At 42.2% G+C, this 13,413-nt stretch overlaps 1 protein-coding gene across 1 annotated transcript in view; it reads right to left on the bottom strand.

Moving 5' to 3' along the window:
• The window catches only part of C3_1H2orf66 (chromosome 3_1 C2orf66 homolog), a 129,571-nt gene extending 117,270 nt beyond the window's left edge, over positions 1-12,301 (bottom strand). The window contains exons 1-2 of the mRNA XM_069221378.1: positions 12,226-12,301; positions 11,501-11,716 (exon numbers count right to left, since the gene is read on the bottom strand). Coding sequence (XP_069077479.1) covers positions 11,501-11,623 — 123 coding nt within the window. The 5' untranslated portion in view covers positions 11,624-11,716; positions 12,226-12,301. The remainder of the gene's footprint in view (positions 1-11,500; positions 11,717-12,225) is intronic.
• Between the last annotated feature and the right edge of the window lie 1,112 nt (positions 12,302-13,413).

Genomic DNA, 13,413 nt, shown 5'->3' with positions numbered 1-13,413 from the left:
TGAGGAAAAAGGCAGTGTCGTCCACAGCGGATAATGGATGCTTTTGACACAAGAGGGTGTACATAATAACAAAAAAGCTATTTTGTATTGCAAGAGACAATGACTAGATTTAGAATTGTGATTTTTGTATTTATGTGTTTATCTTATTTGAAGGGATACACCAGAATTAAATAGGCTGAAACGCGTCGACATCAACACACCAGAAGTCCTTAAGATCCATTGATTTGTGCTTAGCGGAGGATTCCACTATCTGTTCTACAGCAAAAATTACAGCACTAGAATGTGGGAAATAGGTTTAGCCCAAAGGACTACCTGTTTAGACGGACAAGTATTATTAGAAACAAAGGTAGATTATAGTTGTCTGTCAAATCATGCATAAGGGCGATGTACTGTATATAGTGTTTTTAGATATTATATGAGATGTTTGGTTATGGTTGGTGGCAGCAGACTTGTTACAGGAACAAGAGCAAGAGCCCGATACGGGTGCTGCAAATGTGGACACTGCGCTGGTGGCAGAGGGTTGAGTTGGCTGAATGCGGTAGATCAATGTAGTCCCCACCGAGCGGCGTGTTTGGCATTCCCCCCTCTGCGGGGGGGCTCAGCAGAGCAAGCCAAGAGGAGGCCTGAGGCTGCGTGTTGGCACTATGCGATCAAGTGACTGGATGATGATGCAGGAATATGCAGGGGGAGGGGGGCTGCTGGGGACTGGATTCCGGACAAGGTTATTGTGTTGTTGTATTGTTCTTAACTTCTTTGATGTGCACTACACAACAGTTGCCTGCCGAGTAGATGTATCAATATATTATGTCTCCTATGCTGATCAAAATCCCGCAGTTTGGTGATATGTGATGTTATATAGTCCTAATGTACCACCACCTCAGCCCTACTTGTACATCTTAACCGTCAACAGATGCAAGATTTATTGTCAATTAACATGATCGAAATTAATGTTATAACATGGGTGATGTGATTCTAACTATCAAAAACTGCAGTTGATGAATATGATTTGTATTTCTATTTCTTTATATAAAAAGATTCAAGCAATAAAAAAAATAAGAAAAAAATGAGATGTTTGGTTATTGTTTCAGAGGTGTTTTTTAGAGTGGCAAGTGGTCAATACTGCAAAGAGTGTACATTGAAATAATAAAATAAATCATATATAATAGGACCATAATAATTTATGTTTTATTAGTCCAAAATGATGTTGGTTGATTAAGCCCTCAAGAGTCAACTTTGTGTTGTATAAATTTGTTTCAGACCCCTGACATTTATTTTTACTTTTCTTGTGAAAGTCATTAACCCTTCCACTGGATTGTTGGCTTTGGCCACCCGAGGAGCTTTAAAACATTCTAATAAATGCTAAGATAATGTACTGAATTAGAAATTGAATAAGAGCAGCAGTGTTTCTTCATTGGCTGGCTAGTAAGTAAGGATTATGGGGAGGAAGAGCAAGACATTTCACTGTCACCATGGTAAAAGGAACTGATATCATCACACATTGGAGCATGCATCTCAACAGAAAGTAAAATCACTTCATTAGCCAGTAATAGGAGTTACGTTTAGTGATATCACTGGTTTCTTAAAACTATCTTTAACCTTTTCCCTGCCATGGTGGTTTTTGCACATCTGTGCCACAAAGTTTTTTTTTTAATTGCATTAAGTTGTTCAAGCACGTGTAGCTCTTTGGTACCTCAGCCCATCAATACAAACTATGGCCCTGATTCTAAGCTTGGCGGGCGGTGGGAGCCGCCCGCCAAGCGGGAACCGCCAGAAGACCGTACCGCGGTCAAAAGACAGCGGCGGTCATTCTGGGTTTCCCACTGGGCTGGCGGAGTTCAGGGTGTTCCCAGGTTATAAAGTGGATGCAGCGCATTTAGAAAATTTGGAGCATTTGGGAAAATGTTGTTTCGGTAAAAGGTTGTTCTTTAAAGGCTACTATTTAGGGTAGGCAAAAAAATGAAACCTAATATTCACCTCAGTGTCTTTAATAAAATCAGAGCCTGTCTTTAAATACAAATATTGAAGATATAAGATCTACATAATCTCTCTTTGCTTTTATGTCTTACCCATGATTATTGTGAAGTCAGAATCTATAAAAGTGATTGTCTGCAAGGAAATAACAGAACTTTGGTCTGAATGCTTCCAACTTACATGCCTTTTTATCAGTGTTGCAATATGTTGAACTGGCTGTTAGTTTCTTTCGATTATTGACTTTCATACTACTTTTTTATTGGATCTGTTCTCATCGCTGACTCCCTCTCTGGTGCTGGGTCCATTATTTTACTGTTTAACTGCTTTTTTATAACTAGGTAGTTCCCTCCAGTCTCCCCTGTTCATGGAATTGTACCTGCCATAGCTTGACCCACAACCTTGTCCCTTTGGCTATTCTGAGTCTGTGTGTACCAGACATGTTTGATTTTGTCTTGGGGTCACGGTGCCCACAAGCCATAACCTGGGTGCAGTGCATTTAGGAAAATTAACTTAAAGTGAAATTCCGGTTTAGAGTACCTTTGTCTTGGTCACAGGTATCTCCCAAGGGCTCAAAGGAAGCCTACCCCAACCATACATTTGTTACATCTACCCATCCGAAGGTTTCTATTGTTGTTGAGAATCAGACCTCCCTTGTCCTGCCTGCCTTACTGGGAGAATGCACTGAACATCTCTTTAGTCTCCCTTGCACAGAAACATATCCTTTCAAAGGCTTGAATCCTAACTATGTTCCTCTAGGACAGGTCTCCTCAGTGTGGAGGTATACACATGCAAGGGTTTCCATGGGATTTCAGTGCTCTCAGCCAATAAACAGGATGCAGTGCATTTGGGGTAATTGTGATGGAACTGTACCTGACTTTTAGTCACATATATTGCTCCTGGGCTCTAAGAAACATACCACAATGATATTTTGTTAATATGTGAACATACTAAAGTTTCTATAGCTGGGTGTAAGATATTTGCCCTGGTTGGCTGACATGATGAATGCGCTGAACAAGTCTTTAATCATATTGTTAGCAAGTGTCTTCCGAAATATGGTTCAGGATGATAACTTTGCCAAGCTTTACCTACATCTGTGTTCTTCAAGGCCTCCTCAGTGTGTATGTACCAGATGTGTGGATTGTTAATGGGTTTGAGAAGGGATCCACACAATAGACAGAAGGAAATGTTTTTGCTGGTGGAGCTACCACAGCGGATGTTTGAAGTATTTGGATTAAGGTCAGTTTGCATCTAGAGAAATTTATCAGCCTCAGACATTTCTTAAAACTGGAAACCAAGAGCAAGTAAGAGTGATGTAGCTTGCTAGTACCCCAGGATGTTTGATGAACCGGAATGGCCTGCAAATGTCAACTTATGAGTTAAGATATCACAATTTCTTCACTTTTCTGAAACAGAAAACTGCAGAGCTTTCCTCAAAAGACAAAAGTCCTACCATCTAAAAGTCCCACATTTCCCCCTAATATAAAGGGTACTTCCGGTGTTTGGGTGGGTATATTACACAGGAATAGACCGAAGCGTTGAAGGTGTGAAGACCATATTGGCATTAAACTGACTTCATATTGTCACAGTTGTGAGTTGTTTCCATCCATTACAATAGGCCTACTGACACATGCGAGGTGCTGGTTTTAATGGTAGAATTTTGGGAACACTGGGTGATGGAATCTTGCTGTACCCCACAATATTCCAGACTTTGTCAAAAGAATGTATGGAAAATCTGATTGTTGAACCAAAGTTTGAAATATGAAGGACATTCAGGGTAAGTAAAAACTGTGCATCCATGCAAGCCACACAACCTGGGACTCCCTTAGATGTGTAGTTTTCAGAAATGTATGTGTTTAGTAGGCTTCCCTAGGTTTTGGCCAGCCTCACGCCAAAATACTGCAGCCCACAAACAACCTAATTCCAAGCTTCTTTCATGCACTTTCCACACTTTTGTTCATCAGGCCTTTGCTCTCCAGGTGGTAGGCCTACCCAGGCTTACATGGTACAATTTTATTAGATGAAGTGTAGGAACACAGGATGGTTTCAAAATACTTCTCCAGAATTACTTAGCAATATTTGTAATTCAGAATTTAGTGGTTCAAATGACGACCAGTCAATACACACAAATTCTTGAGGACATTTCTGAAGTACATATTATTAATTAACTCCTATGGCATATGTGGCAGGCCTTTTTCTGATGGTATGTGCATGATACATACAAATTAGGCCTAACTGTACAATAAACATGATCACACTAATCCTTTAGAGTGAGGGCGTGAAAGGCTTAGTGCCTAGTAGAAAACTAATCATTTGAATTGTGAAAATGGCTAATACAGTGTGTGAGGCTGCCATATTATTTTGGACACAGGCTGTTCCTCCTACAAATTGCAAGTCGATTTGAAGCACGAAAATAAGAATTGTCTGTTTCTTAGGCTAAGGAAAAGTCCAGTGTTGGACTCCTTGCTGGTGCTCAGTCACACAGCTACTTCCTCACACTTTTGGTGAAAGGAAGGAGCTCTGCGTCACCCAAGAAGTCAGACACTTCGGATTTCTTCTTAACTATATATCCATGCAACAGCAAGGAGTTATATGCTGTTTGGATTTAATTTGTGCCTCAGAAAAGATCCAAACTGTATCTGATTACTTGCTGGGGCACAGAATTGTGTGCCTGCGTCCCTAAAAGTAGCCAGATGTTTTGGGGATTTTCTTAGACTAAGCAAAAATCCAAACATCATTTGGATATTTCCTGGGGCTTAAATGTTTGTATTCTCAACTCCCTCAAAGTCACCTCCTTTGAACATGATGGCTTATTCTCATCCTTCATCAAAGCATTGTCAAACCATACCCTCTTATCCTTATTCAACATCATCCCTCACTGAAGGCATCTTCTCTGAAGCTCTCAAGAGAGGCTAAATTCTCCCTTTCCTAAAGAAACTCACACTAGACTAGACCATGATGACCTTGTCAGCTGCTAGCCCATCACTCACTTATCCTTAATTGACAATTTTATTGAAAGGCAATCTATGCACAACTCAGAATTACATAAATAAGAACCATTGTGTGCATTATTGCTAATCCGGCTTGAGGCCATGCTGTAGCACTGAAACAGATAACTTACAAATCATGAATGTCAACCTCCTGATCACGGATAAAAATGTCCTATGTCTCTTTATATTGCTGGACTTATTGGCCGCTTCACCACCCTTGGCCATCCCACCCTCATTCTTACCCTGAAATCTGGAATGGGATTATCTGGTGTCTTCCTCCACTGATTCTTCTTCTACTACTCCAACTGGCACCACATAAGCTTCTCCAGATCACAGAATCTCCTCATCGCCTGTGAAGTCTATATTGTGCCCTGCTATCTTCCATCTCTGTATGAAATCTTTGGAATTCTGGTCATTGAGAACAGCAGCAAATTTGATTAATATTCCATTGACACACAACTCTATTCACGACTCCTCCACTCTAGACATCCAGTGCCTCATACATTACCTGCAACTCATCGAGGCTGGGATATCTAACTGCTACCTGGAACTTAATGACAGAGAAAAACGGAATTCCTTTTATGAGCAACAGCAACAGACAGCAACTGGTCCAAATCCTGATTCAATGACGTGAACCCAGACAGATTCAAAGCCAAATGGTCTACCAACCACAAGACACTCATATTCACTCTTGGGCCCATCCTCACCCTCAAGGAGCAAATTGCCATCTCTGCAGGCTGTGGATACACCCACAGTAAGGACATTATCAGAGTGGAGACAAAGACATGCACGAAATAACTAGGCAACATGATTCTTTTTATGCGCCATGGCTGTCAGGATTCTTTCTCTCTGTCACTGGGTGGCACTGTACAGGGATCAGCAGTAACCTTGAAATCACCACCAAAACTCACCCTGAACCCTTGTATGACTTCTACCCACATGTTATTTCAGTCTTGGACACATTGAAAAATATAGAATTTTTAACTATCTACAGCCCAGAATGCAATGCCAGGAATTCACAAAAACCTGGCGATTATTGTGCAGTAATTTCAATAATAATATATGTGCTGATCCCCAGGAGAGGATTCCAACAACCAAGACTTGGGATAATAGGGTAACTCACACATCTCTGTCTAGACTGGTGCAGCCCAATCACGAGACTCCACCCATGGCTTGCTGCTGCCTGGAACTGATTATAAGCTTTTAGTTGCCTTGCACTTGCATATCTTGATGAACCACTGCAATGCTTGTTGCCTGTATGCTGACCATTCTTGCCTTACTTCAGCCGGACTTTGTGTCCTGCTCTAGGGCAGCTTGCTGCAGAATTAACCAGCCCTGCACTGCAAGTTTCTTTCATGCTTTTTCTGTCTTTAGTACACAGCCAGCTGTCAAAAATCATCAGAAAAGGCCAGTTCAGCAGAAGGATTAAAGTATTATCAGTAGTATTATTACATGACATCAGAATGAACTTGCAGACAGTCAGCCATCAGCAAGACCTGAAGCGGATGTCATTCTCTACGAAATGAAATCGAGTTATGATTGTGTTCAGTGATTAAGAGAACTGGCAGAAAAAGGAAAGGCGCATGTGCAGAACAGGACTGAGGAAAGAATGTTTTCTTTTAATTCTGGAAACTCGGGAAGAACGTTAAATGAAATTGTGGCTACAATACAGTGAAGAAGGATGCAAGGAAAGAGTTAGAAGAGACAGGAGGATGAGGAAAGGGGCTAATAGAAAGATCAAGAGCCTGTTCATATTTTATCAGGGCTCACTGTTTTGTAATAGTTAACTGGACTTCAGACGTTTAGGCTTGTTTTCAGTCTATATTTGGGGTCTGCAGAAAATGATTGAAGAGTTTTGCTCTGTTAAGGAAAAAAGATATTAGCAAAGGAAACAAGCACTGGCAAAGACAATACCCCTTGCCTTTAAAAAAACATTCCCACACTATTGGCTTTCACAATTGTTTCCATTGCCATTCTAAGATAGAAAATAAGCAATTAAAAATGGTCACTGGATACAAGGAATTGGGTTATTAGTAAAGAAGGGTGATAAACCACCTTAATTAATAAACACATTCCTTGTCTGGGTAAACCACTAAATTCACTAATTTAGCCTGAGATCAACCCACTGGTAACTATGGCACAGGGCAGAGGGGCTTAACTTAAAGGCAACATGCAAAGTATTTATGTAGTACTAAAACAGTAATAAAATCAAAAATACAACACAAGAAAAATCTAAAATCAATTTTTAAAAATAGATTTTAATAAATGAAACCACAGCAAAAATTCCAGAGATACGGATGTTTACGTTTATATTAAAAATGGAGGCAAAAAGCTTTAAGCACCAACCTCGGTCAACTGCTCATGCAATTTTAGGCTGACTGCAATGGAAGGCGGGTCCAATACTGGGACAAGGTTCGACCTGCTCAGAAGCTTTACCTCTGGACTTAGTCTCAAAAATGAAAGTCCAAAGTCCTTAGTGGGGCAAGGCAGCAATCTGTAGTCAAGGAGGGCTCCACAAAGTTGGATAGCCATCAAATGAGGTCCTGGTGAAGGTACTGGTGTTTGGCAGGAAAGCTCGGAGTGGGAGAAATTTGAATTTCATACCCCAGGAAGGTCCCTGCGCCCAGATACTTTGGCCACTTGCCAGGATAAGATTTCTTTGTTTGCACTTAGTTACTTTTTTGGAGCTCAGATTCCTCCAGCGGGGCAAAACTGCAGGCTATAGCCGAAGAGGGCTCCGCAAGACCAGATACCTTTTCTGCGGATTCCACTGAATCAGATTTGGTGCTGCGAAGAAGCTCTGAATGGGAGAAACTTGAATCTCAAGCATAGTAGCAGTGCACACCATTCAGATCAGCTTGGCAGGTTGGTTCCAGTCCTCCAGACGTATTTGGAGCCAAAAGGTGTTCAAGTCAAGGGTTTCAGGACCTCAAAAACAGAACATAGGAGTCTGCACTCACTCCAGCAGAGGTAACCAACAGGGTCCAGGTCAGGGCCAGTTGGAACTGGTCAGCTGGACAGGTGACAGAAAGGAGTCTTGTAGAATTTGGTGTCCATTGAACCTGATCAGGAGGTCAATCTTAAGACCTTTGGACTCCACTTCATTGTTGTAGGTACAAGAGAGATCAGGCCCAACCATTGAGGGTTCCTCTCAGATCACAGTAGTGTTCTGAGAGGTGTACTTGGGGTGCCATATTTATGCCTGGCATCTGCTTGTGGGCTGGGGTGACTGCTGGCTCCTCCTCAACCAACTGGGTTAAAGTTCTGGGGTCTACTCTATCTGCTTTTGCAGCATTTCCTCTGTGCCCTACTCAAGACAATCCCACAGTGCCCTTCTCTGCCTAAATCCAAGATGGTGAAGCTCCTCTCCCCTTATGGAGACCATGTGTGCCCATCCCAGCAGTGTGACCAGGGAAGTGTGCGACCACTCATCTGCGGTCACTTTAAACCAGGACTGGAGACAGCTCCTTCCCTCCTGGGATTGGTGCCTGACTGACTGAACAAAGGAAGCGTCCTAACCAGGTATCATCTTACATGCCTGTGGTATGGGAGGCCCTTTTAAAGTTCATTACGTTTCTAGACACTGCCCAAATAATTGTCCTGCCAGAGGTACAGAAACCACCTCTCCACACCCAAGCCTTTGTCTCTGCTCTTGGAGAAATTTTCACACCTCATTCAGGGCTTGAACACTCAGAGGGTTGCCGCTGAAAGATAATACATATTAGCCTCCTGATGTTTTAAACAGGGACAGTTTAGGTTCTAAAAGTACCTTTTCCTTAATATTTACTAAACATCTGACTTCATCTGTGACTTGGGCTTTTAATAAATATTACAAAGAGTCCAAGAACAACATTTCTAGATTTCTCCTATTCAAAGATAGCATTATTAAATGTAATATTGCATCCCAGTGTTTCTCTTTGGGACACCCATCCTTGCTGTTGTAAAAAAGCTTACAGGTGCTTACAGGTCACTGTAAGGACATGTTTAATATTGCCTTTGTATGTGTCCTATTTTTAAATGTTATACACCGTGCCTTATGGTCTACAAGGTCTACTTAAGAGGACTGACTGATTTTTAAAACAAGAAGGTTTAGACCTGCCAAAAGGGCTTATTATGACAGGTCAAACTCCAGTATAAAAAACTGCTTGAGTAGGATACATTGGTAAGACTGAAGCCCTGTTTTACACTGCCACTGTAACAGATGGCACAATAGGTGCTGCAGTCCACTAGTGACATTTAACTTACCAACCCTGGGTAAACTTTGTACCATAAATTAGGGATTACCAGGCAGGTTAAATATGCCATTGAGGGTTCTGCCAATTCAACCATCTTAAAAGGGGAGCACGGGCTCTTTACTACTGGTCACTAGTACAGGGGTAAAGTATACAAGGCTCTGGAGCTAACAAAAATAGATAAGACAAAAACCAGGGGGTACACCAAGCAAAAGATGGTAATTTTCTTCATCAGTGTCTGACTCACCACCAGCCATCTTGGAATAAAAAAAATCAGCATAGGCATCCATCTTGGAATACATTTTCTCAAATAAAATTGATTCTAAGATAGCTACCAATGCATGACCATGCATGTGCATTCAGTGGCAAGTTTGGCATTTTATTCTACCATTTTATACATGATCAATGCCAATTTTCAAACAGTATATATATTTTTTTTAAGTATGCACATGAGCACTAAAAGAAAGAATGGAATGGTCCAGTAGAGGTAAGCAGCAGTCAGGCCCTTGCACAAATAGTAACAATAATGAATAAAGTAGAATAGAAGCATAGACATGGGGATCAGTGGAAGAGGAAGCGAGTAGGAAAGCGAGAAACCAAGCAGCAGTATGCCCTCATACAAGCAATTTAAAAAATGAAAAACATATTAAAAAAAGAAGTATCAGTGGGGAAGCTGGGGCTGACAGAAAAAGAGTGTAGAGAGATCAGGAAAGCAACAACCTCCAACTGAGTGCTGAAAGACAGTTTAAAAAGGGCCCCTCACATCATCAGCGGGAGTATACAAACCATCATGTCAGAAATGGTGTAAAGAAGAAATATTCCATGAGTGGAACAAACACAAGAATAAGGAGGAAAGCTAATGAAAAAGGAGCAGGGATCCAAGACAGAAAAGAAAGATGTCCAGTCACAAGCAAGAGGATGACCCAGAGTCCAGTCTATGTACTTTCTATTTTAGACAGTAGATCTTTGACAATGGACAACTAAGCTAGTCTTTAGGCAAGACCTAAAAAGTGAGTTCCTAGCCTTCTCTATAATCACATACTTAAGAGACATTCAATACTGCTTGCTATTGAAGTTAATTAGTGCCTTCTGTTAGAGTTGTGTTCTGGTTGTGATTAGTTATAACAAGTCAAATTCAAAAGGCAAGTAGAGACATCTGATGGTCAGGGAGAGGGGAGACGGGTGGTAAGAGATGGGCGACTGGTGATAAGAGAGTGGCCAGGTGGTGAGAAAAGAGGTTCAGGAGGAGAAGGGAAATTGTAAAGAAGAAATAGCTGCATGAGAAGAGGTGGGTGGAAAGAAAAAGAAACTAGAAAGAGATTATAGGGAGAAAGGGTGTAGTGGATAGAGAATACGGGTACAGTCAGAAGAATGGAAGAGCATGTGGAGGGTGCTGAGAAAGGAGAAAGATGGAATGTGGGGCAATAACTGAAAAAGCTGAAGAATGAGAAGAGGTAAAGAAGTGGAGAGAGCAGAAAAGCAAAATAGTTTAACTAAAATGGTGTGGCCACTTCTGTATATATGTAGTAAAAGTGTCTTAATTACTAATATTAATTAAAGCGAAAAACACATTTCAACAAGAAAAGGTGTACTTAGAATAAGGAAATGGTACGTGCATTTTCAAAGAGTGATTACATATCAGTAGCTTTAGCCGCAGTGACTACCATGAGGAGGGCAAAGGATTACATGAAGGATATCCACCATAACAAATGATTTCCCCTTCATGAGTATATGTGTGCATATGATATGTGTGGGAGCTTTTCTTGCACAAAATGTAGTGATATACAAACTTGTGAAACATTAAGTGTGAAAGCTATTTCATGATTCCCTATGAAACACGGAACTCGTCATAATGACAGCCCCCCCCCCCCCCCCCCCCCTCACACCACTCTGAAGAACTTTAAAACTGTTTGGGCATCTAGAATTATGCAGGAAACGCTGCAACCACAGAATCTGATAAATCATTCGGCCCTCTCCCATGTCCTTTATTTTATCAACAATTTGTTCATAAAAGGTAAATCTAATTATAAGTACAATATAGCGTTATGTATGCTCTATCTCGCTCTCTATCTCCCTTTGTATACAAATAAATAAATAGATTATATTACTATATATGTGCAAATGTGTATTATATATGAGATAAAATCGCACTGAAAAGCCCTCTATTGGATGGCACCATTGCTTTACGTCACAGAGGCACTCTGTGCAATTAGCCTGGATGTCTACGACGAATAAATGATATCTAAAGAGCAGACTGCCATTTCACGTTCTGGATACATTGCACGATGATAGGTCTACCAGGCAGCTTACCAGATCTCTGTTTCTGGGGTTGTCCAGTGGCTTCCATTTCTCCTCTGCCCGCAGGGGCCCCGCACGAGCACACCCCAGCAGAGCCAGGGAGAAGTAGAGGGCTAGGACCAGCACCTTCCACATGCTGGGGCAAAAGGTGAAAGCAGCGTCGAGGGATGCACACAGCGAGGGTGCAGAAAACTACAGCCGGCTGCTGCCCCACACAATTCCACCTGCCTGCGGAAAAGAGAAACATTAGCTTCGTGGCGCTGCAGTCATCGGGAGTGGGGTGAATGCACACTTGAACGTTGTGCTGCATTTATTGCCGTAATGTACTACTAACACTTGTGATGAAAAGGGTGTTTACACATTGCTAAAAATGTACTTTAACTAACTAGAGCCATAATTGACCAAGCACACGTGCTGCGCGCAAATATGCCAGAACAAGCAAAAGTCCCAGAACTCCGCTCGCAATAGTAGCTAAACGCGCACAACGTCGGGACAACATGCTGCATGATTTTTATCACCTGTGCGGGGAGCCGCGCCGGACATCGCAGAACAACCTTTACAACAGAACCCAGCCAACCTTTCCTCTTCAACACACACAGATTGACTTCTGGCCAGAGGCAGGCGGGCGCTGTACACCAGAGACACAAGCCACGAGCCGCACAGGTAAGAAACCGCCACACAACCAGCCCTCCTTCTAGCAGCGGTAAAAACACCGAGTCCGCGCACCTGCGGCTTACCAGTGGGGCTAGCTGCGCGCTCTCGTGCGGCTGGATGCGCCGGCAGCCCCCCTAGCGGCACTTTTATGCGCGAGGGCCAGAGTGTGGGTGGCTGTCACTGACGTTAGCAGGGAGTGTATGAATTATAGTAATGAGTCCATCCTTGAAAAGCAGGCCCTTGCGAATTACATCCTCGAGCCTCTTCAGTGGTAACGAGGCCTTCGACCTCTCAAACGATCTCCAAGCGCTCTTCCCCCCTTCACCTCTCCTCCGCCAGCTCGATACTCTCCTGCGGGGAACAGCTCTTGTCTCTGCTGTTCAGAAAATATTTTACAACTTTTCATGGAATCGTGAATTCGGAGCGAGCGTGGACCCCTCTGCAAACACTTAAGGAAGAATATGCAAATAGTTTATGGCAATCACATGTAGGTAATATATAGTCGGGCTTCATTACTAGAGTATAATGTGGCTTATACAAAAAGCAATGTGTGCATTTTTTAAAGTGACACCTCGGTGCGTGGAAAATGTTAAACTTATTTGCTTATACATACGAATAAAAAAATATTTGAATAAAATACCAATTCCTTCTTTGAGCTACACGTATAAATGTACCACGGGTGTGTTATACTTTTCAACAGAGATATTATACTCCCGCACGGTAAGTGGGAGCAGAATGTTGTGAGGAGTCGCGCTAAGATCTGCTTACAAGGTAGAGGCCATTCATTTACGTCGGGTTGCTGGCATTTGGTATTTTCTGCATTGACTGCCGCCGGCTCCCTGCTCATATCCTGGACAGAAGCCGGGAGAAGATTACTGCGCAGGCAGTCAGGCTGCTCGAGAACAAGAAGGATGGCATCTCGGCACTATATTGTGGCGATGTGAGGCTCGCGGAAGACATTGGGAAGGCAGTGGGCTGCTTTGGTAGCAAGATCTTGCGAGCACAGGATTACATTGCTGAAGGAAATTGGAGTATTATTTGAGTGTGGTGAGGACCCACCTCAAATAATATTCAGATTGCTTGTCAGGGTGAACCACAAAAAGTCACTAAATAAACCTGCGCTTAACCCACTGGCAGCTGGCACAAAGAAGTCCGGCTTAACTGAAAGGCAATGTGTAAAGTATTTATGCAGCACCCAAACAGTAATAAAGTGGAACACAACAGAAAAAAATACAAACTAATTTAGAAAAATAGGGTCATATTTTAATGAA

This window comes from Pleurodeles waltl, chromosome 3_1, assembly GCF_031143425.1.
Source record: "Pleurodeles waltl isolate 20211129_DDA chromosome 3_1, aPleWal1.hap1.20221129, whole genome shotgun sequence".
NCBI classification, from domain to species: domain Eukaryota; kingdom Metazoa; phylum Chordata; class Amphibia; order Caudata; family Salamandridae; genus Pleurodeles; species Pleurodeles waltl.
The sequence above is the reverse complement of the archived record's forward strand: the minus strand, read 5'-3'. Positions and strand labels throughout refer to the sequence as shown.